Raw genomic sequence first — 24,548 nt, 5'->3', positions numbered from 1 at the left:
CATTTTCCCCTTCTTGAAAATGGGGGTTATATTTCCCTTTTTCCAGTCGTAGGGAACTTCACCTGACTGCCAGGATTTTTCAAATATGATGGCCAGTAGCTTAGCAACTTCATTTCCCAGCTCCTTCAGGACCCACAGATGGATTTCATCAGGTCCCATGGACTTGTGTACATTCAGGTTCTTAAGATGGTCTCGAACCAGATTGTCTCGTACAGTGGGCCCAAGTTCTTAATTTTCACAGTGCCTGCATCTGCCTTCCAAGACTTGGGTGGTGTGGTCAGAGCCTTTGCCAGTGAAGACTGAGGCAAAGAAGTCATTCAGAACCTCAACCTTCTCCAAATCCAGGGTAGCCAGTTCTGATAGCTTCCAGAGAGGGCCTACATTGTCCCTAGTTTGTTTTTTAGCCGCTACATTCCTGTAGAATCCCTTCCTGTTATCTTTAACATCCGTAGCCAGTTTTGAAGATACAATGATATTTCTATATTTGAATACAATATTAGATTTGAAGATTATTGTTTCTTAGGGATAGTTATTCCAATTCAGCAGTGAGAAAGACATGCTGAACTTGAAACTTTGTTCTTCTTCAATGCCAGTTCCTGTCTAACGAGTGTGGGACAGCAAAGGTGCAAAGAATGAAGATTCAGTACATCTTCCTTTACATTAACTTTCAGAAAGTTGAATGTCTAGTGTATTTTTAAAGACTCAAATTTATGCTGAGCTGTGGACCTGGGAAAAGGCTTGAGCAGCTGTGAGCACTCAGTTGGAAGGACCAGGCTTGCAGTAGGAGAGGGGCAGGTGATGCAGCCCCTTTGTATGTACTGCTGTCTGTTGCTGCAGGATGGCTGTGCATGACAACTGTGCTGCCATCAGGCAACAAAAGGTCTTAATGGTGCTGCTGAGGCAGTGGCAGTTCCTGGTGGCACCTGGAAGTCATGTCATTGAGGGGTCTGGACTGGAGAGCATTGCATCTCTTTGGGTGCCTGAAGAAGAGGGTAATTGAAAGGATGCAAAAAAGTCCATCCAGGTGCAAGACAGAAGCAGAAAAGTAGAAACTTGCCTGCACTTGCTCGTACAGTTTTGACACACTGGAGTGCCAGGTGGTGTGCATGCTGGAGGTGAAAACCCATGAGGTCAGACCAGTAGCAGACCCTTACTGCTGCATGGCCATATTTCCTGCCCCATAACACAGCTGGACCCCAGGGCAGAAGGATGAAAGGGAACCATTAAATATTTTATCTTTTGTCCTGCTGCTCCAGGCAATCCTGGCTTGGCTGGCTTATTTTAAGCAATCAATGGAAAGGGAGGATGGGTTTTTCTCCTAAAGTACTTTGAGAGATGCTTGATGCACAAGGAGTGGCTGCCTCTTGCTGTGAGGCTTGTATGAGGACGTTATGTGTATGTTAAAATACCTCAGTTTACTGTCAAGCAAGGTTTCACTGCATGGAAAGCTTGAGTGTTTTATTTGCAGTAGTGAAGGGTTTTTTTTGACAAAAAGTCACAAAATAGTGACTGCTATAGGCAATATTTCTGATACTTCAAAATGTATAAGACATAGTGGACTTGTCCAATAATTTCAAATAACCCTGACCATTATAGCTGCACATTAATCACCAGGGCTCCCTCATACCTGGAGGAAAAAAAAAGAAAGAGCTTCAAATTTCTGTGTGGAAATATTAGTGCCTCGTTAAAGCTTGAAAAGTTTGACATTTTCTCTCTGCCTCTGGTTTCTCAGGGCTTTCTGTCCCTCAGATGAAATAAGGAACTGCTCCAGTACATGTGATAGCAGCAACTGTTATGCACCTTTAGAAGGATCTTTGACCTTACCAGACAGAATGTGTTTAATTTGTTCTGCAGATGTTAAAATTCTGCCAGAAATTTCTGGGAGATGCCTTAGAAATTATTCCTAGTTTTCACTTTTATGCTCTAATAAGGAATCTGGTTGCACAGGTTAAACATCTTGCACTTGTATTTTTCCTTTTTCTAGCGTTATGCCAGAAATAAATGACTTGTTCTTTATTCCTTTGTGCATTGATTTCTCAGTGCTTCAGTGGTTAGATGACATAAGTACTGTAATTGTTTTAATACATTAGCAGCACATTATTTATAGATGTTCCTTTTTCCATTGACCTTCTTTTCCAGTGTAATTTTCTTTTTTTCTTTTTTTTTTTCCTTCATGCTGTGTCCATGGTGGCATAGCATTATTATATGACCTGATATTGAATTAAGGGCTAATCCTGCAAGGTCCTGAGTGCCATTGCCATCTGGTGAATGCAAGGAAGATCTGGGGCCACTTAGCACTCTCTCAGACATGAGCAATACCTTGCTAGATCAGATAGTAATGACAGCAATTTGCATTTACTGTTTGTACTCAAAGACATCCTGACATTTTTAGTAAATTACTGTGGAATTACAGATTGTTGAGGAACTCCTATCTTTGAAAACAGTTGCCCTCAAATAGTTTTTCTATTTCTGCAGAACAAGCAGTTTTCCCATTACAACTACAACTCTCTAGACCTGTGTTTGCATTCCTGAAAGGTTTCAGAGCATTGCATAGTAATACATGAATCAAAACATGCAAGAAATCTACATGTAGCACTGTTTGCCTTGAGCTGTGATTATAATTTTTCTCATTTTACAGAAAGGAGTAAGAGAGGTGACAAGAATTTATCAAGCTTAAGAGCTTTCAGCACTGAGAGACTGAAAAACTTGATAATGCTTTGCTTTAGCCCTCAGTTTAATTTGAACACAATGAGTGAATATTTAAAATAGAAGAAAATGTCTATTCCCTATAGAATAGTAAGTAATGAGCATCCATTTTACTCAGGCACAGGGAGCTCATCTGTCAGTTTACCCAGCTGTAACCCCATCTCATAGGGCTGCTTTTCTTGATGACTGTGAGAAATGCAGGTTTTAACTGTTTCTGAGCAGACAGTTGCTAACCCCATCAATGAGTATTATATTTTGAAAAATCATTTCCAGTGTGTGCTTTGAAGTCACTAAGTACATTAGCATTATTGACCCCAGTTTTTCAGTCATATGCAGGAAGATAAAACCCCCAAAGGATTCAGTTGGGTTTTGGGTATTATTTTCCTCCCATAATTACTCTAGACAATGAGCCTCACTAAATGTGAGAGAGAAGTGGCTGGTCCTGCAACGTAGGGATGATGCAGTGAATGTAAATGAGAGCAAATTTTCAAGTTGTTGGTGATTTTTAAATTTGGAATTCTGGCTGATGCTGGTAAGTGTATTAACATAAGGGGATGTCAGGAGCTGACTATATGGTCACCCTGTTGTCTTTGCCGTGATCACAAAAGGGGAATGGTATAGCTAAAGAATTTTAGAATTTCTTGAATGTTGTCTAAAATACATCTATTTCTCAGACTTGTTCTTTCTCAATCGCTTATCCTCCTTTAGTAAGCCTAAAGACATCTCATTAAGACACAAACCTCAGATTTTGCATTGATGTTTTAAAAATGTGTGTCTAACCCTTGCTCACATTTCATGCTGCTGGAGTTCCTACACGCTGCCCACCAGTGCTCAGGTTCTAACATGCTTTAAGATGAAGAAGATTTCTCTTTCTATTTGTTATGTTTCTGAATGGTAAATGAGCAGTAGATTGGAAAACAGAGTTTAGGGAGTAGTATTTTTATTTCAATACGTGAGTTTTCATCCTTTTACTCAGTTTAATTCTCTCATGGTGAAAACAACTCTTGTGTAGCATGAGTGAGGGTTGCCAAATTGACAATACAAATTTGCAGTAAGAGTAATTTTAACTCATGAGTTAATTGTGAATTCCAGTGGCTTGTTCATTCAGGCAATCTTTTTTTTTCCCCACTTTTTTTCTTTCAATCTCCGTACAAGTTTGTCCTTCTCCAGCAAATTTCTGGAGAAAGCTGAACAGCTATTTTGCGTAAAGTGGAAAAAGACTTGCATTCCAGTACTTTTATCTATATTTTCATATAATCCGATTCAGTGTGGAATACAAGCCTGAAACCCCCTTAAATCTTTCTGCAATTCTTACACAGCCATTCATAATGAATTTTTACTGTGCAGAGTGGAAGAGATTTGGGTTCAGAATGGTGATAAGTTTGGAAAACCCAAACAGATTAGTTGTTTTTCTTCGCAATTTAACAGATTTCACTATCAGTATCCTCTCCCCAGCTCACAGTACGTGACATAGAAGATCTGTAAGTTAAACAATATAGAGTCTGTATTTTTCTACTCCTCTGTATAAAGGAAGTTATCTTTCATAAACCATGTAATTATAGGAAAAAAATATTGATGCACTGCATATTTAAAATCCTGATTGCAAAAACTATTCAGGATGTAACAGGGTGATCAGAAAACCAGGACAAACTGGAATTTGGCCTCAGGTTATCTCTTCTTGTGGGTATAAAGGGATTAATGACTCAAGACTGGCATTAGGAATAATTATAGCTGGCTTAGCTGGACAGGGTGTCTAATGTTAGCAATAGAGCAATAGGTATGTTCTGAATACAGTTTGATCCATTTAACATCTTTGTAATGTAAATGTGTATACAGTATGGTTTAAAGATGCTGGTTGGTACATGTGCTTACCAGTATATAATATGTGGACATACAAATTGTGTGGTGGGTAGTTACAGAGATATATCTCTCTGTAACATTGAAATATTTCCCTAGTTTTTGTTCTTTGCTCATTCTATGTGATAGCTAAACTGAAATATTTGTTTTTAAAAAACTGCCCTCAAATATATCTAATTAAAAGAATTTTTTACTCCATTTGACAAAGGCCTTTTGTTTAGATTAAGTCTCTTTTCATGTTTATGTAAGAAGTTATTAATGTGAGACTGCTACACTGATGCCTTTGTACCACTGTGGTAGTTTAAGAAAATGCTAAAGTTTGAGAAGAGCTCACAGATGTTAGACTTGGCAACACCACGAAGCGTACTGCCTGTCCCAATTTGTTAAATGTGCATCACAGACATTTTCTCTCTACAAATCTGTATTAGTTTCTATCCCAAGGCTTGGTAACTGATACCCTGTTTAGAGAAGAGGGTGGAGAAGGGAGAAAAGAAACCACTGAAAAATCAAATTTGGTATATAATTCCATGTAAGAAACCCATTCTACCCTCCTGGCATTTACAATTGTGCTATCATATTGAGCTAATATTTGCAGAGTTGCCATCTCAGAGAAAGGGTATGAACTGGTTAGAGAGGTAAATGGGCATATGGAAAGCAGCAGGGAATCTTCTGGATTTTTAAAGTACATGGACATATATGGTGTGTTGTTTATCCAAATATATGACTATTTACTGTCTCTGAGACTCTAGATCCCCCTTCCACACCAAATACACACATCGTTACTGTTTGCTGTCATCATCATCACCTTACACACGCAATACACTTACAACCTCTCATGCAGACAAATTGCTGGGTCATAGAATGGTCTGGGTTGGAAGAAACCTTAAAGACTGTCTAGTTCCAACCCCCCTGCCATGGACAAGGACACCTTTCAAGTACACCAGGTTGCTCAAAGCGCCATCCAACCTGACCTTGAACACTTCCAGGGATGGGGCAGCCACCACTTCTCAGAGCAACCTGTTCCAGTATCTCACCACCCTCATAGTGAAGAACTTCTTCCTGATAGTTAATCTAAATCTATCCTCTTTTAGGGTCCTGTAGTTACCAGCTGAAAACAGGTGTTCCCCCAGAAATTCATATGTGTGAGAACATCCCATGTATATATATTCTCTTTCCATCTCACAGCCACCCTGAATATATCTTGCAGAAGGACTTGTACATGGCAGAAAAATGGGATGAGCTGTACTCAGCTGCTCCTAGTGAAGCTGGTGTCCATGCTGCCTTATTTCACCTGGTGAAAGGAGTGGACACATACAGCCCATGAGAAACTGTCTCAGCAGAACCTGGCATGAATTGATTATTTAATGACAAACAAGCACAGTGCCTGCCTTTTTATTATTTTTATGCCTGTGGTACTTGTACACATTCAGTGTGGTTTCAGATTATTGCCTAGGGCTGCCACCAAAATGCTGCAAGAACAAGAGCCCATTGGACTCACGATGTTTCTGTTTCATGTCCTTATGAAGCTTTAGAATGCTTAAAGTTGCCTTTGAAATTAAATATCCCATAGCTGCAAGCTAACTGCATACTTTGTAATAATTGCTTAGCCAAATAAAAGAAAATTGTGATTAACAAAGAAAAATTAGATTGATGGCTAGAAGAAAATTATTAAATAAAAAATACATTAAGGAGGGGAATTAAAAATATAGCATAACTTCACAGGTTTTTGCAGTGGGAGCTTTTCTTTTCCAACTGTTACTATGCGTTTTATTCTCCCTGTTTGCTATAAAGAGAAAAGAAAGTTTTTTTAATGGGAATGGGGAAGATGATTGCAAGTTAATGCAGAAACTGGGACACAGTGACATTTAAAATCAGGGGTAGGTATGTATTTCACTGCCATTCTGGGGGTATGGTGCACTGTAAATAGATAATGATTTGAGTGGAATTGTCTTTTTTTCTTCTTTAATTCTTAAATCAAATGTGACTAGACAGAAAAACCCTGTAAAGACCTGTGTTCCTAATTATCAGCCCAACTGGTATACTCAGAGCCCTTCCTCATTCAAATTTACTGCTCTTAGTGGCCATTAGTAGCAGAATTAATAATTTGCTGTGAATAAATTATCTCACACTTTGGCTTTCTCTCTGCAGGTTAAAACCAGAAAATCGCTATTTGTGGACATGTATTTTGGACGTGTCCAAAAATATCTGAGGAGTGTCCAATTGTTTGTTTTGAACAAATTCCTTTTGAAGAATCACTACACCCTCAGGTTTTGTGTCCTTTCTATGGCATGAAAAACCATTCTGCAATGATTTTAAATTACAGTGCATTTAGGAAGAAAATGCAGAAGATAGTTACAGTGAACAGTAGGACTTCAGGGAAATAACTTCAAGGTAGTGCAGGCATTTGAAAATATGAGTATTATTGTAAAGTCTTTAGGTAAATATATATAAAAAATCATAATATATATTATATATATAAAAATATAAATCTCCTTGTAATAGATATTTAATCTAGCAAAAGCACTTTCATTGGTTACTTGTTAAAGTAATTTAACAGGTGAGCGATGCTATAAATGTACCATATATAGAATTCAGACTTTTTTTTTGTTCCAAACATTCCTTCAGGGTTTAAATTTCTAAGCAAGTTCAGGGACAATTTGAAGAGATCTAGCCCATATACAAGCTACAGGAATCACAATTTATGAACTTTTCTTCTGCATTTAGAAGAAAAAAGAAATCAGTTGCAGAAGCTCATTGATAAGCATCGCAGTTTTGCTTCATCTGTACTCAATTTCTTTTCTGAACACATGGCTATGTATTCCTGAAACTCAGATATCCCCTATACAGAAAGCCAGGGAAATAATTTGTTGTAAATATCTCTGACTTCATGAGAATCACTGCACAGTCACATTTTAGTAAAGAACTAAAATGTGGTTGTTGACTCAAGGATCAGTGAATTCCAAATAAATGTTTGTGAAACCTCCAACTTTAATATCGGCATTGTATCATCCAAAAGATGTGCAACAGAATGAATAGATGACCTTTCAGATAGAGAACAAGCTGTCCACAATGTCTTTTCATTTACCAGGACAAAATACTATTTTTATGCAGAGCTAATAATTTCCACCATTTTTTAACAATGTTGGTGAAATATAAAGAATTTAATTGTTTTGATCCTGAGTGTAAAGGGGTTTAGCTGTTTGTCTTTGGGTCAGGACTCTTTCTAGATGAGCTGGTTAAATACACTGATCTAGCTAGATTTATTTTTCTTTTAAGAACAGTGGAGATATTTTGAATCCCATGCTCACAGGGTGGGATGTCATTAGCTATCCATCCATGTGATATCCCCATAATATCTGGTTTTGAATGATGTGCAGGTGAATTCTTATTGCCATCCTACACTGCAGCTATGAGGTCAATAATTCACAGACAAGGACGTACAAGGCAGGTGTAACTGAAATTGGTCTAAATTATTGTGAAATTGCAGCCTTGGCATGAAAAGCTCCTGGGATGCTCTCAGTTGCATGCTTGTACACAAGGACTAGCTTGGACTAGAACAGATAGATTGCAAACAAACAGTGAGAAACTCAGGATACGGAAATCACGACTCAACCTTGTCTTTCTCATTTGAGGTATTGTTTGTAGTTGTAGTTTTCACAGTTGTAAACCACCACTTAAATCACAACTGATTAACTGATACTAACAACTAACAAGTTATACTGGTAAAACATTTTTTGCTCTGCTATATAACTGGAATAAGTTCTGCTTTTATTCAGCTTCTGCTCCTGTTCTTATCTGAGAATGCAGGTGTTGCAAACCTGTTTTCTTGTTAAAGGGAACACAATATACCTGCTGGAATTCAAAGAAATACAGTGACCAGGAACTCCATAAAACTTGAGGAAAATATTACCATGTTGGGAAGAAAAAAATAAAAACACAAACATTCTTGTTTTGGGGTTAAAAAGAGCAATATCATTCTCTTGCCTGTTTGGAGAACTAAAGATTTTGATGTTTGTGAACCAAATACAAATTCATTCCTAGATCATACATCATACGTGAATAGTTTAATAAAATTGGAAGCAAACTTGTTCAAGAATTGTAGAATAATTTCCTTGGAAGGGATCTGTGAAGGCATCTGGTCCAAACTCTGCTCAAAACAGGTCTATTAAGATCAAGATGCTCAGAGCTTTAACCAGGCAATTCCTGAATATACCTGATGTTGGAGATTTTGCAGTCTGTCTAAGCAGCCTGGCCTGGTGGTTGACCCTCCTCACAGGAGGTAAACACCCCAAACCCTGTATTTAGACAAATTTTCCTTTGGTGCAGTCTCTGGTGGTTGGCCCGCATAATTTTACTGCACACCTCCAGGAGAAGTCTGTCTTATTTCTGCTCTGCCACTGGGTTGTTAAGATCACTGTAAAATTACCTGAGCCCTTCATCCTAGAGCAAACCTAGTCTTCCAGCCTCCTGCTATGTGCAGTAAAGATTTGGGAAAATCCCAAAACTGGTGTAGCAAAGGAATGAGGAAGGAGAAAGTTACACAGGGTTCCAAATTGACAGTGCTGTTTCTCCTGGCAACCTGAGGTGCTACAATTGCAATGAGTTACAATGGTCTGTTCATTAATATCTTCAGCCCATTTTTATAACACTGATAGAAACCAGGTGGATGAAAACACCTCCCATAATGTAATTAAATAAATCTTAAAGAAGGTTTATCAGTGCATAATAGTGATTCCCATAAGATAACCAGCTAAAGATTTCAGTCTATTTATTTCATGGTTCTGAGCTACTGTGTGTAGATGTTAATCACAGCCTATGGCTATCACAGTTTTCTCTCTTTCCTATTACTAAAAGCTTTTCTTCTGAATTTCCAGAGCAACTTGGTGGCAAAGTTGCTTTGCATGCAGCAGAGCCAAGAGGTGTTTGTGATAAGGACTCTTTCTCTGGACTCTGATTCCCAAACTGTGGATTACTGTGTGCATAGTTGTGCTTGTTGGCTCTTTGAGAAGAGGGGATGTGCTTGTTAAATCAAGGATCTGATCTCTCCAGTGGTAACATACTGCTGATTGTTTGAAACTTGAAGTTTGAGGTATTCTGTATGCTCTGGACTTTTTTGGTTTTTTGGGGAGAGGAAGAAAGGGGTGTCTTATCGCTGCCAGGCATGCTAACAAGAGTAGATACTCTGTTCTTCCCCTCACTAATGTACTGTCCCTTGGGCTTTTTTGTCTTCCTGTGCAGAAACTCTCCTGGACGACTTCCTTCTCACGTACACAGTCTTCATGACAACCGATGACTTGTGCCAGGCACTTCTGAGGCAATATCCTTTTTACTAAATGTTGCATTAATGGGTCACATGCTTAGAACTAGGCTTATCTATTGTCAAACCTTACATCAAATGTAAATTGCATGCCTGGGATACTTAGTTTTGTTCTTTGAATGTTGATGTTATTGAAATACAACCTATTTCATTATTTTTGAGGTTGTGTGTAAAAGTGGTGAGAAAAGAGAACAATTGTCAAGTATTTACTGTGACATGCTTAGAAGTTGGACTGCACCTGAGTTTTTGGCATCAAACCCCAAGAAATGCATGAACAGGAGGCATTTCAGGAGAGCAATTGGAATTACCAGTATCCTAGAGAAAAAGACCTACAAATACAAATTGAAAGAATTGGGATTGTTTTACTGGAAAAAAAAGAAACTATAAACTGGACAGTTTTCAGGTACCTAAGGAGGAAGGAAAGGAACAGAAGGACCTCTTCCCATATTGATGTCACCACCACAAGAGGTGGTGAGATTAAATTGCTGTAAAACTGTTTTGTGTTAGATACGAGGAAACATACAAAGCTAAAGGTGCCTCTGAATAAACCTGCATCCAAAACACACACATTTGTGTATGTGCATACTTAACTTCACAAGAATGCTTGAAAAATGTATTGAAAGAGACACCTAACTTATAGCAACAATGCAATCTTGTGTCTGCTGTATTTGTTTAAAGATAAACTCTTGTTACTGTTAAAGAGTAACATTGAAAGTAGGGTTAAAACTTATCAAGACATATATGTTAATTCTTAGAATGCCTATATTTGTGTAATACATTTCAGAATATGTGAAGAAAAAAAATGGAGAATAAGTTTTTTACAATCTCAGCTCCTTTTATCATGTGATGCAGTATCTTAATCATTCTGAGATAAAAGATTTTTTTTCTTGTATTTTCAATTACTTCCATACACTGTGGAGCATTGTTTGAATGAACTTGTAGCTATAAAATGAGTTTACCTTTTTTTTCTTTTCTTTTTTCAGCTTTACCTTTTGTAGTGAAAACATCATCTTTTGACCTAATAAAAGAAAGAATAGCAAAGGGACAGGAACAATGTACAAAGTGGGTATCTTCTGTCATTTGGTGCTACTGCTTTGTGAATAGAGAACAATGATAGAAACGGATTCTTTCACTTCTTCCTTTAAATTATTTTAATAGTGTAATTTCTTCAGATAATACAACTTGTGCAGGGAAAAAGAGATTGACTTCCTCTGCCTGGGATTTTTGTTGTTAACGATTCTCTCCTTCCCACAGACATTCATGTTATCAGGACAAAGGTTCATTCCCAGTTCTGCAGAAAAGATATGACTCAACATTGCATACTTCCTGTTGAATTGATTTTACTTTTTTAGGCTCTCCTCTCTAATCTATAAAGGAGAAAAATCCTGTTGGCACAGAAGATGAACTGACATTTCTATTACTGAGAATTTAATTCAAAAAAGTTGATGAAACTCCTAAATTTTCAGATAAGATAAAACATTTTAAACTGAGCAATGTGGGAAAAAAAAATAAAAACAACAAGATCTTTCATTAGCAAGTGAGATGATTCCAAAGTCTTTTTACCACTTAATTCTTAACTTTCAGTGAGACCTTATTATTTGTTCCTTAACCTGCTGTACCTATTGTGCTAAGAACCACCAAGGTAAAGAAGATGACTCTGATGTGTCCTGTAGGAAACGAAAAGTCTTGCATTTGGTGTCACAGTGGACTTCTCTCTACAAAGACTGGTTGCATGAAGATGAGCATTTAAAACAATTTTTAAAGGTAATGAAATACTTTATGGTGCATTTCAGCACTGTTTAATTAACATACTGTGTCTAAAAAGTTGCAACAGCCAAATCTATAATTTTTCATACTTAAATTTTATACACAAAATCTAGAATATGAAATTATTTACCTGTGTCTTCCTTGAATGCCTTACAGATAGTCAGTTTGAACAGAAGACCTTTAGTGTCAATACACTCAATGTCAAAAACATTGCTTTCAGATATGAAACTTACAGAACTCCATGCTTTCTAGAAAATTGGAAAAGTTAGAGAGTGAAGGTAAGAAATAAAACTACAAAGATGTGGAGGTTCCTTGGACACACTGATTGTGTCTGCCAAAAGAGGGGCTACAGTCAGCACGCAGAGGATTGTGGATGAAGAGGAAGTTTTGAGGTCCTTGTAAGAGATGCTACTTTGAGGAGTGTAATGCTATTCCACAGTGTTTGTCAGGTGTACACGAAGAGGAGCAAAGCTTTATGTATTTTTAATAAATGAAAATATGTATTTACTTCATAGAGAGGATTTTCTGATCTTTCTGAATGAGCTCCAGAGGGTTTTATGATTCTGCTGTAAATTTGCAAATAGCCATGTCATCGCTGACCCAGGATCCACCTGGTTGGGGTTTTTTGGTTGTTTTTTTTGTTGTTTGCTTTCCCCTTGCTGCTTGGAAGACGAAAGTGTTTGAGGAGCCTATGCAGGATCTTCCACCTTTCCTAGTGAGATTCTTTGTCTGAAACTGTTCTTTTCAATCTTTCATTCAAGACAAAGGGATAAAATATTGAACTGAATTTGGAGAAAGTCTTGAGCTTCATTTTTTTTAGGTATTGTTTTGGTTTTGGAGTAGGACACACTGCATATGGAAGCAGAGACATTTGGATTTTTGCTATTTGGCACTAGTGTTATACTGGAAAGTGGACATCATTCCAGCCATCAGTTAAGGTTATGGGGCTTGTCTTTTCTGGACATGTGTATTGTCACACAGTTTCTCTGCTTGAAGCTTCTGTACAATATTTAGCAGCAGTAATGTTAATGGTAGTTGAAGTTAGATGTGCAAAACCAGTATGTAGGATTGTAAGCCAGAATCATTCATGCTGAACTTTATGAATGTAGGCGCGTTAATTGGATCAAACAAACCGGATGATTCAGCTCATACATATGATCCTCATATTCTTGGAAGGGAAGGAGAAGGCTCTATGCACAGGTTCTGAAAAAGTACAGAGAAAATACTTCCTACAATTTCAGTCATAAAAACTTACTCAGTTTATTTACCTTTTGTCTGGGGTAGTGCCTTTCATGTTTGAGTGAGGTTCCTGATTCATGGCATTCAGCCAATACCTCCCCCTAAAATAAGTAGAGTTTATTTATTTGGTTATTGGCTTACAACTAGGATTATATTGTTAGTTGTTTCTGAGAGACAGCAACAGAATTTAAAATGCATGCAAACATGAGAAAAAGTGAAGGAGAAAATTCTCAGTTTTGGAAGTCTTAATGAAATTAACCTGTTTGTTATACTTTTGGATAGGTGATCATGGTGTAGTCTGTTCTCAAGGTTCAGAATGTTTTCTTCTGACCTAACCTAGATTTTGTGTAACAGCCACAAGTGTTGTTTTAAATCTTTGTGTGTGTAGTCAAAAGTGTTAACATTTTGCCTTCTTGCTTGGTGATCTTATAAAGATTGTTTCTCCAAAGGGAAGCTGAATATGGATCAGTCTAAAAATTTTAACAGGAAAATTCTGTCTACATAGCCCTTGTGTAAATATAGTGATGAAATTAGCTTTAGCAAGCTAGTGGCTGTATTGATTTATACTGCTGATGTGGTGTCTTAAATTTATGTTTGAATTATCAGATGTTTACAGATACTGTTTTATTTTGTAGACAATATACAGGAATGTGTTAGATGATGTGTATGAATATCCGATTCTTGAGAAGGACCTGAAAGAATTTCAGAAGATTCTGGGAGTGCATCGTCGTCAGTGAGTATGATTATATTTGTGATCAAGTCTCCTTTTACTTAGAGTGTAATTTATTTTTGTTGTCATCTTGCTATAATTCAGTAAAGCTAGTACTATATTCATTTTTACAAACAATCTCTTCTTTAAACTAAAGCTAGATTATTCAGTCTTCTCTGATGTTTGTTGGGTGGTGTGTGTTTGAACAGTCACTTCTATCCATTTTGGTTGGGATGACTTGCAAGTAGAGTGATACTTTGAGGAAAAGATAGCAAAATTTCCCTCCGAAGTTGAGTCTGTGACTTGAGATGGTACCTTCATTCTCATTTTCTCTCTGCAGTCTGTGGTACTGAGAAGCAAATCTCTTGCAATAGTCATCTTGGGGTTATTATTTTACTAACAGTGGTGCATTTTGTAAAAGGTACTTCCTTGGCAATTTTTGCAAACAAATGGAGTTCATTTCCATGGTGTGGAACTGGGGAAGTGGATGTCCCTGAGGGTGACCCTGACTGGTTACTCAAAGCGCCTGAGCTGCATCCATGTTCTCCAGCAGCTCACAGGTTGGCAGCATTGCTCATCACTACATCCATTGTGCAAATCACAGAAAAGTTTTCTGGCTAAGCCAGACACCCTTGCTTTTCCTGAAGGAGCTCTGCAGCCAGTCTGTGGTGACTATTTAATAATAAAAGTTTTCTGATGTTTATAATAGCTATAACTTAATTTTCCTAAGCTTTGGCTGGAGATAACAATCTGGCTTTTCCTTTTTATTTCAGCACTGTAGATGAGTATTCACCTCACCGAAAGGTAATGCAAACCTGATTGTTGGTGGTTGAAAAATAACATACTATCGCACTTTCTTTCCCTCTGCCCACTTCCCTTTCTTTTCTTGGCTTCTCCACTGAAAATGTCAGGTGGCCAAAAATATGACAGGATACATCAGTGAGGTTAGACCCGCAATATTGCATAAGGAGTGTTTATTTCCTGCCATTGGAGCCTGGATATCAGCTATGTGAGCTAACCTATGACATTTTAGCATCTTAACATGATGCTCTGAGATGTCAGAATTCAGGAGAGGCCTGGGACTGAGTTCCCTACTGGGCTGGAGAGATGTAGCAATCTGGACAAACCAGGCTGAGCATAGGCATTGACATGGATATCAAGTAGACAGAGTAGGGGGGATTTGTTGTGACAGGGAAAGAGAAAGAAAGAGAGGGACATAAATCTGTCTATTTAATTGGAGGGATAAAATGCAAAAGGAGAAATTTGATGTACGAATTGAACAGAAGTGACTTGCTGTGCTCATAAAATTTACAGGGCTGAAGCTGAAGTGTGTAATAAGCTTAAAATGTTGCTGCAGAAGTGTGGAAGGCAGAACATGAGATTGCAGTGAAATTGCTAAATAGGCTGATTGGTACATAGAAAATGTATGTAGATGTATATAAGAAATGGGCTTTGAACATTACTACAGAGAACCTTGAATTATGCCTGCTGCTTAGCCTTGGCGTGTCCTGCTTCCTCCAAAACAAAATCCCACCTTGGCCATGATATAGTAAGGCAACTCCCAGTTTACTGATCCAAGAAAGGGTGGGTAGATGTCCTACACAGAAACCTTTTAGGACAGACATATAGGCTGAATACTGTGTTCTGTGAATTATGACTTTGTAAAGGGCAGGGATGCAAAGAGTCAATGTTATTTCTTTTTTTTTCCAACTCCCTTACAGAATAAAACATTTTTCCACCAGTTCAGTCTAAAGGAGAACTGGCTGCAGCACAGAGGAACCATAAATGAAATAGAAGAAAGTAAGTATGATTGAAAGAGTGGAGAAAAAACTCCAAAACAGGGCAATTGTTTCTCAAGGGCTGCCTATAATGTAATTTTTTTTAACTACCATACAACTTCTGAACAGCACCTTAAGGCTACAGAAGAAGATTTGCCTGTGTAGAGTTAGCTTCCTGCTTCCTACTCTGCAGGGGTTTGACAATGAAGTTTTTCAAGGGGGTTTTGCCCTGTCTGGTTCTTCCAGCAGCCCTGTAGTTGGACTGTGTGCTTCCCAAGAGTGCTGGCAGCCCATCCAGCTGTCAAATATCCATATCCATGTTAAACAAAGGATATAAATGAACATCGCTGTCATCATTCCCTTCCAAATGACAGAGGAGATTTCAGTCAAACTCACTGTAAGCAAGCTGTGTTGCACACTGCACATGGAGTCTGAATATTCCTGTCAGTGTTCTTAAAATTTATTTTCCTACCTAGTAATTTAGTGTGCATTTTGATGTCTCTATCTTTTCATGAGTTATAACCATTCTGAAGAGAGAATCTGCCATAGGATGAGCGTCTGATTTACTGTCTGTAAGCATAGGCAGGTTAAGAAAACATTATAAAATCAAATTACTTTTCTTCCCCAATGCCATATGTTAAGTTCTTTCTTCCTTATCATCTGCGTTTCTTCTTTAGTACAATACAAAAAAGAAAGGTATTCCTGAGGATAGAGTTCCTAACTGCTTCTGGCATGGTTTCCATTAATGAAAGTGCCCTGAAGCCATGAAGATTTGTAGGACAAGCACAGAGCTATATACATCTATCAATGAAAGTCATTTAAAACCCAGCACTTTTGGAGAAGAAAATTTTTGTCTTATACCTGTATGGTAGCAGCTTTATTGTAGTAAGAAGTGCTAGAGTAGAAAGAAATTTAAAGTTTAATTAAGCACTGAAGTAAGTATGAAGTCAAAAGTTCTGGCAATTCTTACTATCAGATTTAATCTTTGAAATATTTAAGCAAGTCTGCAGCCCTGTTTCTTCCCTTTTAATTATTTGTCATGGTTTAAACCCAATCAGCCGCGCAGTCTCTCTCTCATTCCCCCCCTACTTCCCTCCCCCTGCTCCCAGAGGGATGGGGAGGAGAATCAAAAGAATGTAACTCCCATGGGTTGAGATAAGAACAGCCCAGTAACTAAGGTATAACACAAAACCACTGCTGCTGCCACCAATCATAATAATGATAAGGAAAATAACAAGGGAAGAGAATAGAACCTCTCACGACCAGCCAATCAATACCCAGCCCAACCTGAGCAGTGATCTAGCCCTTCAGGGTAACTGCCTCCAGTTTATATAGTAGGCATGACATGCTGTGGTATGGAATACCCCTTTGGCTAGTTTGGGTCAGGTGTCCTGTCTCTGCTTCCTCCCAGCTTCCCCTCCTGCCTGGCAGAGCATGAGACTCAGAAAGTCCTTGGTCAGACGAAACATTTGAGCAGTGATTAAAAACATCGGTGTTATCAGAATTGTTCCCAGGCTGAAAGTAAAAAAAAAACAGCACTGCACCAGCTACTAAGAAGGAAAAAAAATGTCTGCTACTGCTGAACCCAGGACAGTATCCACCCTTATTCCATACCATTCACATCATGCTCAGATCCCACATTTTCAATATACCATCGCTCTTACATATATACATGTATACACATACACACACACACTGACAGACAGAGAGAGATCATTCCTTAGTGCATGGAAGCTGCTGAGTCCATTCAGTATATGATGTTGGGCTCCATCTCTTGTACAGTCTTTCAGAGCAGGAGAGACGGTGTGCAGTGTTCACACTCATGAATAACCTGGGCAAAGTGTTAAGTCCACCCATTGATCATGAGTCCATCTGTATGTTGCATCTCTGCCCTGATGCCTGAAGTGTCATGGGCCCACCAGGCTCAAAATAATTCACCTTCCCCTTCAGCAGTTTCTGCAACTTGTCACTGGGGACTCCATACAGCTGCCTTCCATCTCTGACGCTTCCAAAGCACTGGAGGGGCCCAGTGGACTAGGTACTCGCCCGTATTGTCCCGCACACCCTGCCATTCATGACTCTCCAGCCTTGGGGAAAACTTCTTGGTCCTCCTATATTGTTGTCTAACCCTAGACAAGACCCAAACCTAACTGTGCTTAACTTTTGAGATCAGACAAAATGGTCATGGATAAAACACACTCTGTATGTGTGCCAACATGGTGATCCCCTTCATAATCAGCAGGCAGGTCCCAAGGGTATTTAAAGGCCATTCAAAACCTTCAGAACTCTCAAACGATGCTGTAAATGGTCTGGGGGGTGGGGACGGGCTGGGAGGATAAGAAAATGTCTCCTTCACAGGCTGACCACCGGAGAAGGAGAAAAAAGATGTGTAATTGCTAAGCACTTCTATTATATACCTCCCAAAGTATAAAGGTGGTGACCACACTGGGAAAATAAGCCAGATCAGTTTCTGGATCAATGATTCTGTTGTATTACAAGTCATTATCATAAAGTACAATGAGACAAGAACCTTAGCGCAAGCCCCCCACCTGATAAACACTAACATAGCAAATACTGGCTGTAAGGTACGACATACTGAAACTGTGAGATCAGGAACAACAACTTTGAGAGCCAATAAATCAGCATTGTGATGAGTGACTATTAATTCAAAACAATGAATGCTTATCAGAGATATGATTAGACACACTCTGATCAGATCTGTCATTATCTCAACCCTTCCCGCCCCACGCTGGTTGCCAAAAAGAACTGTCGTGGTTTAAGTGCAGTCAGTAACCCACGCAGCCAGCTCACTCACTTCCCCCTCTTTCTCCTTCCCCTCCCCCCGCCCCCTCTCCGGGAGGGACAGGGAGGAAAATCAAAAGAATGTAACTCCCATGGGTTGAGATAAGAACAGCCCAGTAACTAAGGTATAACACAAACCACTGCTGCTACCACCAGTAATAATAATGATAAAGGAAATAACAAGGGAAGAGAATACAACTGCTCACCACCCACCGAAGTCCAGCCCAACTGATACCTTGCCCGACCCAGCAGAGAACTAGCCCTTCCAGGTAACTCTCAGTTTACATCCTGGGCATGATGTGCTGTGGTATGGAATACCTCTTTGGCTACTTTGGGTCAGGTGTCCTGTCTCTGCTTCCTCCCGGCTTCCCCTCCTCCCTGGCAGAGCAGAAAGTCCTTGTTCAGACTAAACATTTGAGCAGTAACTAAAAGCATCGGTGTTATCAGCGCTGTTCCCAGGCTGCAAGTCAAAAACACAGCACTGCACCAGCTACTAAGAAAGAGAAAAAATGACTGCCACTGTTCAACCCAGGACATTATGTCAGCTGTATTTCAAATAACTGGCTACAGCAAACTAAGCAAAAGGTGTAAACACAAAATTCTGGCAAGCAGAGAGAGCGTACATCCTTTTTGTAACAGAAACTGTACTATCTGAGCTGACCATAGCATTGCTGCTGAGAATCTCCCTTCCAGAGCCTAACCTATTCATGCTCTTCAGTGGAAGTGATGAACCTAGAGAATTTCGTCAACCCAGTTTCTTTTATATGTGCTGCAAGTGATTCAGGGAAAGAGTTGTCAGAACTAATTGCATTGCTGTTTGGGCAGCCTCTACTGGTGCTAAAATACACTGGCAATGAAAGTAGTTTAGATGTCTATCCAGGTAAGGTAGCAGGAGCAGTTGAAGATTGGGGATGTTGAAAATCAGGGAGAGTGGTTCTTGTTCCAGGTGGAAGTGGAGGTCCAAAAGAATTTCTGCAGTAGATATGAAAGGTATTGAAAGGATGGTGATTTATCTGAACCTAAAAGGCAGGGAGAAAATATGCCAACAGGGTAAGGAGCTGCAGCAGCCAGGCAGCCGAGGCATTGCCAGGGTTGGGTCTGCAAGATTCTCCTGGCTCTGTCAGATGTCTCTGTCTAATGCTGAATGTGTCTTTCTTCCTTTGTGCAGTTTTCTGCCGTGTGTATATAACAGAACACTCCTATATCAGTGTGAAAGCTCAAGTATCCACTTCAGCTCTAGACATACTGAAGATTGTAGCAGAAAAGATCCAGTATGTGGAGGAAGAGCTGGTGCTGGTGGCAGTCACATTCTCTGGTGGTAAATAAACCCCCTTCATCTGATTACTCACCTTTTAGTGCATCGTGTAGGGGAGAGGTGACATTTTCTAGTGCAAGGATGCAGCTGTTCCTCTGCAGGCCCACAGCTGGATGACCACGGGAACAATGAGGAGCTGCTTCTGAGAGAGTAGTTTCCATGGCAACAGCTCATTCTTGGGTACCATTGGGTATGGCATCTCCTTTTTCGGAAGGGAGTGCAAAGGACTTTCAGTCTCCAGTACTATTGCAAGATTTTATTTGTTCCCCACACATAAATCTCCTACTTTCATATTTAAATTAATTTCGAAGGCAATGAGGCATGGTTTGCTTTAAAAATGAAGGGAATAGCAAATACTATATGTGTGTCTGTTTACTCATTTACAACATGGGTAATGAATATTCCTAGCAGAAAGGAGGGAGACATGTATTTGCACAGTTGCGATACTAAGAGCAATCTAAGCAATATTTTGTAAGCAGTTTTGCTTACAACTGACATTTTTTGCATATTATTTTAGTGTTTCTCATTGAACAGAAAGGCTTATTGTCTTTTTCAAGGAAAACTAGACTGATCGTAGGCTGATACTAAGGACCAGCCAACCCCCCAGGTATTTCCTTATATGTCTAAAAGGTCTCAAGCTGTTTGAAATTGTTTTGCTCATTATGGTATCTTTTGGCTCTTAGAGTATATAAGAAAGCAATTTAACTAGGCACATAGAAATGAGAAGCTGAATCTACAAAAAGGGGCTAAGAGTGTAGAATACTTGACCGTGTTCTCAGATAACGCTGGTATCAATCCTCTGGGGCAAAGGATGCACCTTTGCTACTTCTTAGTCAATTAACTATACACAAATGCTGGCTTTTACTGTGTATTTATTTGATTCAGAAGTGGAAGGTCACATTTTTTCTCCCCCACGCTGAGCTCAATTCAATAACCATTTTTTTGCAGGGCACCAGTGTGGGTGGCAGGAAAATGGTGCACTGCTCTGGCTATGGAAAGGCTGGGCACGGAGCAGTCACAGAGCAGCATTACATGTAGATGTCCTGACCAGCTGAGCAACATCATTTACAGACATACCCATTTTACCGTGGTGTGTGCCCATTCCAGTACATTTTACAGCATTGCAAAATCACTGGGCTGCTGCTGTTTTTCAGGTCTTGTGCTCCTGTTCAAGAGCAGAGCAAGTTTTACTTTGGTAGCAATAAATCTGGTGCTAAATGCCTACTTAGCTAAAGAAAACCAACAATTCATAAATAATGAAACACACTATTATCTTTAGACCACACTGATTCCCAAGAAAGCTACAGAATAGAAGTGGTTGCCACGTGGCTGTTCAATAAGAAATAATTATTAAAATAGAGGTACAATAGGATTGTCATTTGTTCATGACCACTGTAACCCTTAAAATGGTAGTCATATTGCCTGAATTAATTTGAGATAACACAGTTTTAGTATCTTTGTTCTTATCATTGTCTGTCCTGTGCGGCAAGCGATAATATATGAGTCTGCCATGCTTTTCTCTCTTTTCCTTTGTATTTTTGTTGTGTTTGCATGACTCAGAACTGTCATCTGCCATCCACTTGGAGGGCAGCAGTGTGAGCACTGGCGAATTAATTTTTACTGTACTCCTGAAATGAACAAGCAAGCTCTTTTTGTTCAAAATTACCTTAAAAAAGCATACTAGTACATTTACCAGCATAAATGTATCTGGTATCAGTGTGAACACAGATAAGAGGCAAAACAGTCTGAAATGGTGTTTGGCTCTCAGACTCTTCCTGGTCCTACTCCTCTGTCATGGGTAATGTGAAGTCCAAGGTAGCTGTCAACATGATTGTAGTGATTTTGGGTCTCCATAATACAGACACTGTAATCAAATCTCATGTGTCAGGTCTTGGAGCCTGAAGGAAGAGGCAGTTTTCCTAGGGCAGATTTTAGCTGTGTTCTGCTTTACCTTTTTGCTTTATTTTTCCCAACACCTTTCTCTGGTGCATCCAAGCTTGCCCAGAACTGAACCACTACTCTGAAGTGGAGTCTTTTCTCTTTGCTACCAGTTTGGTATGTCCTGCTCTTTTACTCAGGTGTTTCCTAACTGACTTACTCTATGCCTAGAGGAAGTTATGTAAATACTGTACTATAAAGGACTCTTCAGCCCTGCTCTGTGGGGTGAATTTCATGGTGCTGAGATCCTTTAAACTTCTCCTCCCATCAAATGAGTGTGGCTACATCTCCACTCCTGTTCTTGTCTGCTAATGGTACAGAACAGCTCAGTCTCTGGAGGCCGAAACAATTTGTTCCAACAAAAGTCTCTACATGTACAGTAGCTACACTGGGTTGAAATTGAATGTTCTGTAATTTATAGGAGGTTAGAATGGATGGTTCAAGGGTTTCTTTCTGTTCTATCCAATGTGAAGTACACTTTGAAAGCAGACACTGGAAGGTTTTGTGCTCTAGTCCAGCATCAGAGACATCTTTCCTTTATTGTGCCTGAAATAGTGTGGAGATGCAGGTCCCCACAGGGAGTGGATCTGATGTGTAGTTACATTTTAGAAACTTGATGTGGCTGCACAAATACATTTGTAATTTTCTTCTCTTATACAGCTTTTACACCTTGTCTGTAGCTTTTGTGTTTGATTTTCTGTTTTTACAGAAAAACATGAGCTACAGCCAAATGACTTGGCTATCTCAAAATCTTTGGAGTCATCCAGTCGTATGTTTGTCTACAGGAAAGATCTGACTGATTCTTTGGTAAGAATCTGTATTGTTTACCTCCCAGTTTTTATTTGTCTAATTCAAGAGGGCTTTTTCAATGCAGAATTTATTTTTTGCTTCCTTAGTAAAGCTTAGTGAGCTTAGCTCTATAAAAAGTATCATGCATTAACAGCACTTATTTGATTCAACAGTAATGGAATTTATTTACTAATTTCATGTAGACCAAAGGTTCTGTACAGCTTAAATCTTTCAGTCTACATCAGCCTGGAACAGCTGACTTGTGCTTGTACAGAAATGGATGGGATGAGGATTATTCAGGGCCTGTGTGACTTTTTTTTCTTTTTTTCCTTCGTCCCCCCCCCCCCCCCAAAATCTCCCTTTTGCCTTTGTAACACTTAAAGTGGCCAGTACATAATCATACAAGGTGATGGACAAACTCCATGGAATTACTATTTGTAAATATGGTTGTTGTGTGAGTTCTACCAAAATTACTGTACATCAGTGCAACCCCAGTGCTGTGGCAGCCACATGGTCAGTCTGTGGCTGGCATTTATCACTGGTGTTGTGTTCTCTTCCCTTCCTCCTGTCTGTCTTGTCTTCCCATCCTCCCGCTGGTGCTGGGGAGGGCTGTCCTCAGAAACCAGGATTGAATATTCTCTCTGATCATGATTTCCCAAAACCTCAGTGAGGCAGGAGCAGTCAGGCACTCAAACAATTACTCTTTCAATAGTTTACTGCTAGTTATGCAGATGTTCCAAGGAAAGTGCAGGGATGGTATTGCAGTTGACTTCTGTGTTGACAGTACCACCAAGATTCTGTGCATTTATCCTAGGGATGAAAAATGTCTATTTACATTTTGTTGGATCAATGTGCCCTGAAGAGCTGACATGTTGCTATCATTGTAATCTGTCATCCCCATTATCTCTGGCATTCTAGCCACCTCCAAAAATGAGGATATCAAGGGAAGGTTTCCAGCACAGACGGGTGACAGCCAATCTAGTTTCATTAGTTACATAACAAAATTCACAAATCTTGTTGTAACTGTCAGACATATAGCATCAAAGTAATGGCTTAACTAGTAAGAGTACTCTTTTATCATGGCAGATGGTTCATGTGCCAAGTTTTAGCCTAACAAGGTAAAAATCAAAAAAAAAAAAGGCAAGAGAAATGCAAACTTTTGAAAATTCAATAAAATAAAGGAAATGTCAAATGATCCTTAACACCAGCAGTGCCAGTGCATTTCACAGTAATATGCTAAGTAACTTTAATGAATCTGGACCCACAGTACTTTACTGTTTGGTGATTACATTTGGAGTAAATTAATCATAAAATGCATGTATTTATGTTATTTGTAAAGGTGGATTGGCGGGCAAGTTATATGTATTTATTCTAAATCCTGTGTGTTTGCAGAATGATTCCTTTATCTTACAATACAAAAATTTCCTGGTGTCTTAATTCAGATTTTGTTTTCTGAATGTTTTGGGGATTTGATTTTCATTATGCTCTCTGCTTGGTCAGTGTTTTATATTCAAGGTTTAGAGAGGGAGGGAGAAGGCCTAATCCAGTAGCAAATCATTGATCCTGTTGACCCATTTTCTGTTTCAAGCTGTTTATTAAATAGGCTATAACTCTTGATTTTGATTAGTTTGGGGAAAATCCCTCAGAGTGCACTTAGAGAAGATTACTTACTCAGCTCTGTTTTGTACCTTGGTCCTGTAGCTCCTTCAGTGCAGAACTTTTAGAATTTGCTAAGGATTCTTTGCTCTTGATTTAGCATCCGTTTGGTGAAAATGAGGAATTGCAGCAAAGGTCTGTAAGAATTTTGGGAATCAACACCTGGGATCTTGCCTTAGAACTAACGAACTTTGACTGGAGCCTCTTCAATGCAATTCATGAGGTAAGAAATGCCTCCAGGTATATTACTGTTATGCATCATTGTGGTGCATTTAGAAGCACTGGTATTCCTTGATGTTCAGTTCACCATCAAGACAGAATGATTTGGCAGCACTCAGTAGTGGTGGTATTGAGTCGGGTCCAAGAGATGTGTTGCAATCCATGACACTGAAAAGAAAAGAACTGTGAAAAGTTTGTAACTTCCCTATACTGGAGCATCTCTTATGTTCCCTCTGTATCTGGTGGGTTTTATTGAGATTTGCCTAAAGAGAGTAGAAGAGCATGGTTATTCTCTAAGACTGGCCTGTACGAATATGTTGTATATGCCAATTGTCTTTTGCACTGGATAATGTTCCAGTAAATAAAGGACTCCACAAATAGGTGTATTTGATATCCGTTTAACCACAAAAAAAAAAAAATTAAAAATCACCATTTCAGCAATTTAGATGGTCACAT

At 39.1% G+C, this 24,548-nt stretch overlaps 1 protein-coding gene across 3 annotated transcripts in view; it reads left to right on the top strand.

Annotated features, from left to right (window-relative positions):
• Window positions 1-24,548, top strand: part of RAPGEF5 (Rap guanine nucleotide exchange factor 5) — a 95,688-nt gene that overhangs the window by 45,609 nt on the left and 25,531 nt on the right. For 2 of the 3 annotated variants that reach the window (XM_031052521.2, XM_031052522.2), the window contains exons 4-11: window positions 9,802-9,880; window positions 11,500-11,644; window positions 13,522-13,619; window positions 14,369-14,399; window positions 15,317-15,395; window positions 19,344-19,493; window positions 22,138-22,235; window positions 23,974-24,096. In XM_031052521.2, coding sequence (XP_030908381.1) covers window positions 9,802-9,880; window positions 11,500-11,644; window positions 13,522-13,619; window positions 14,369-14,399; window positions 15,317-15,395; window positions 19,344-19,493; window positions 22,138-22,235; window positions 23,974-24,096 — 803 coding nt within the window. The remainder of the gene's footprint in view (window positions 1-9,801; window positions 9,881-11,499; window positions 11,645-13,521; window positions 13,620-14,368; window positions 14,400-15,316; window positions 15,396-19,343; window positions 19,494-22,137; window positions 22,236-23,973; window positions 24,097-24,548) is intronic. The other variant, XM_034065544.1, reaches the window with a different exon arrangement.

This window comes from Melopsittacus undulatus, chromosome 1 (assembly GCF_012275295.1).
Source record: "Melopsittacus undulatus isolate bMelUnd1 chromosome 1, bMelUnd1.mat.Z, whole genome shotgun sequence".
Taxonomy (NCBI): domain Eukaryota; kingdom Metazoa; phylum Chordata; class Aves; order Psittaciformes; family Psittaculidae; genus Melopsittacus; species Melopsittacus undulatus.
Note: the sequence above shows the minus strand (reverse complement) of the source record. Positions and strands in the feature narration are given on the sequence as shown.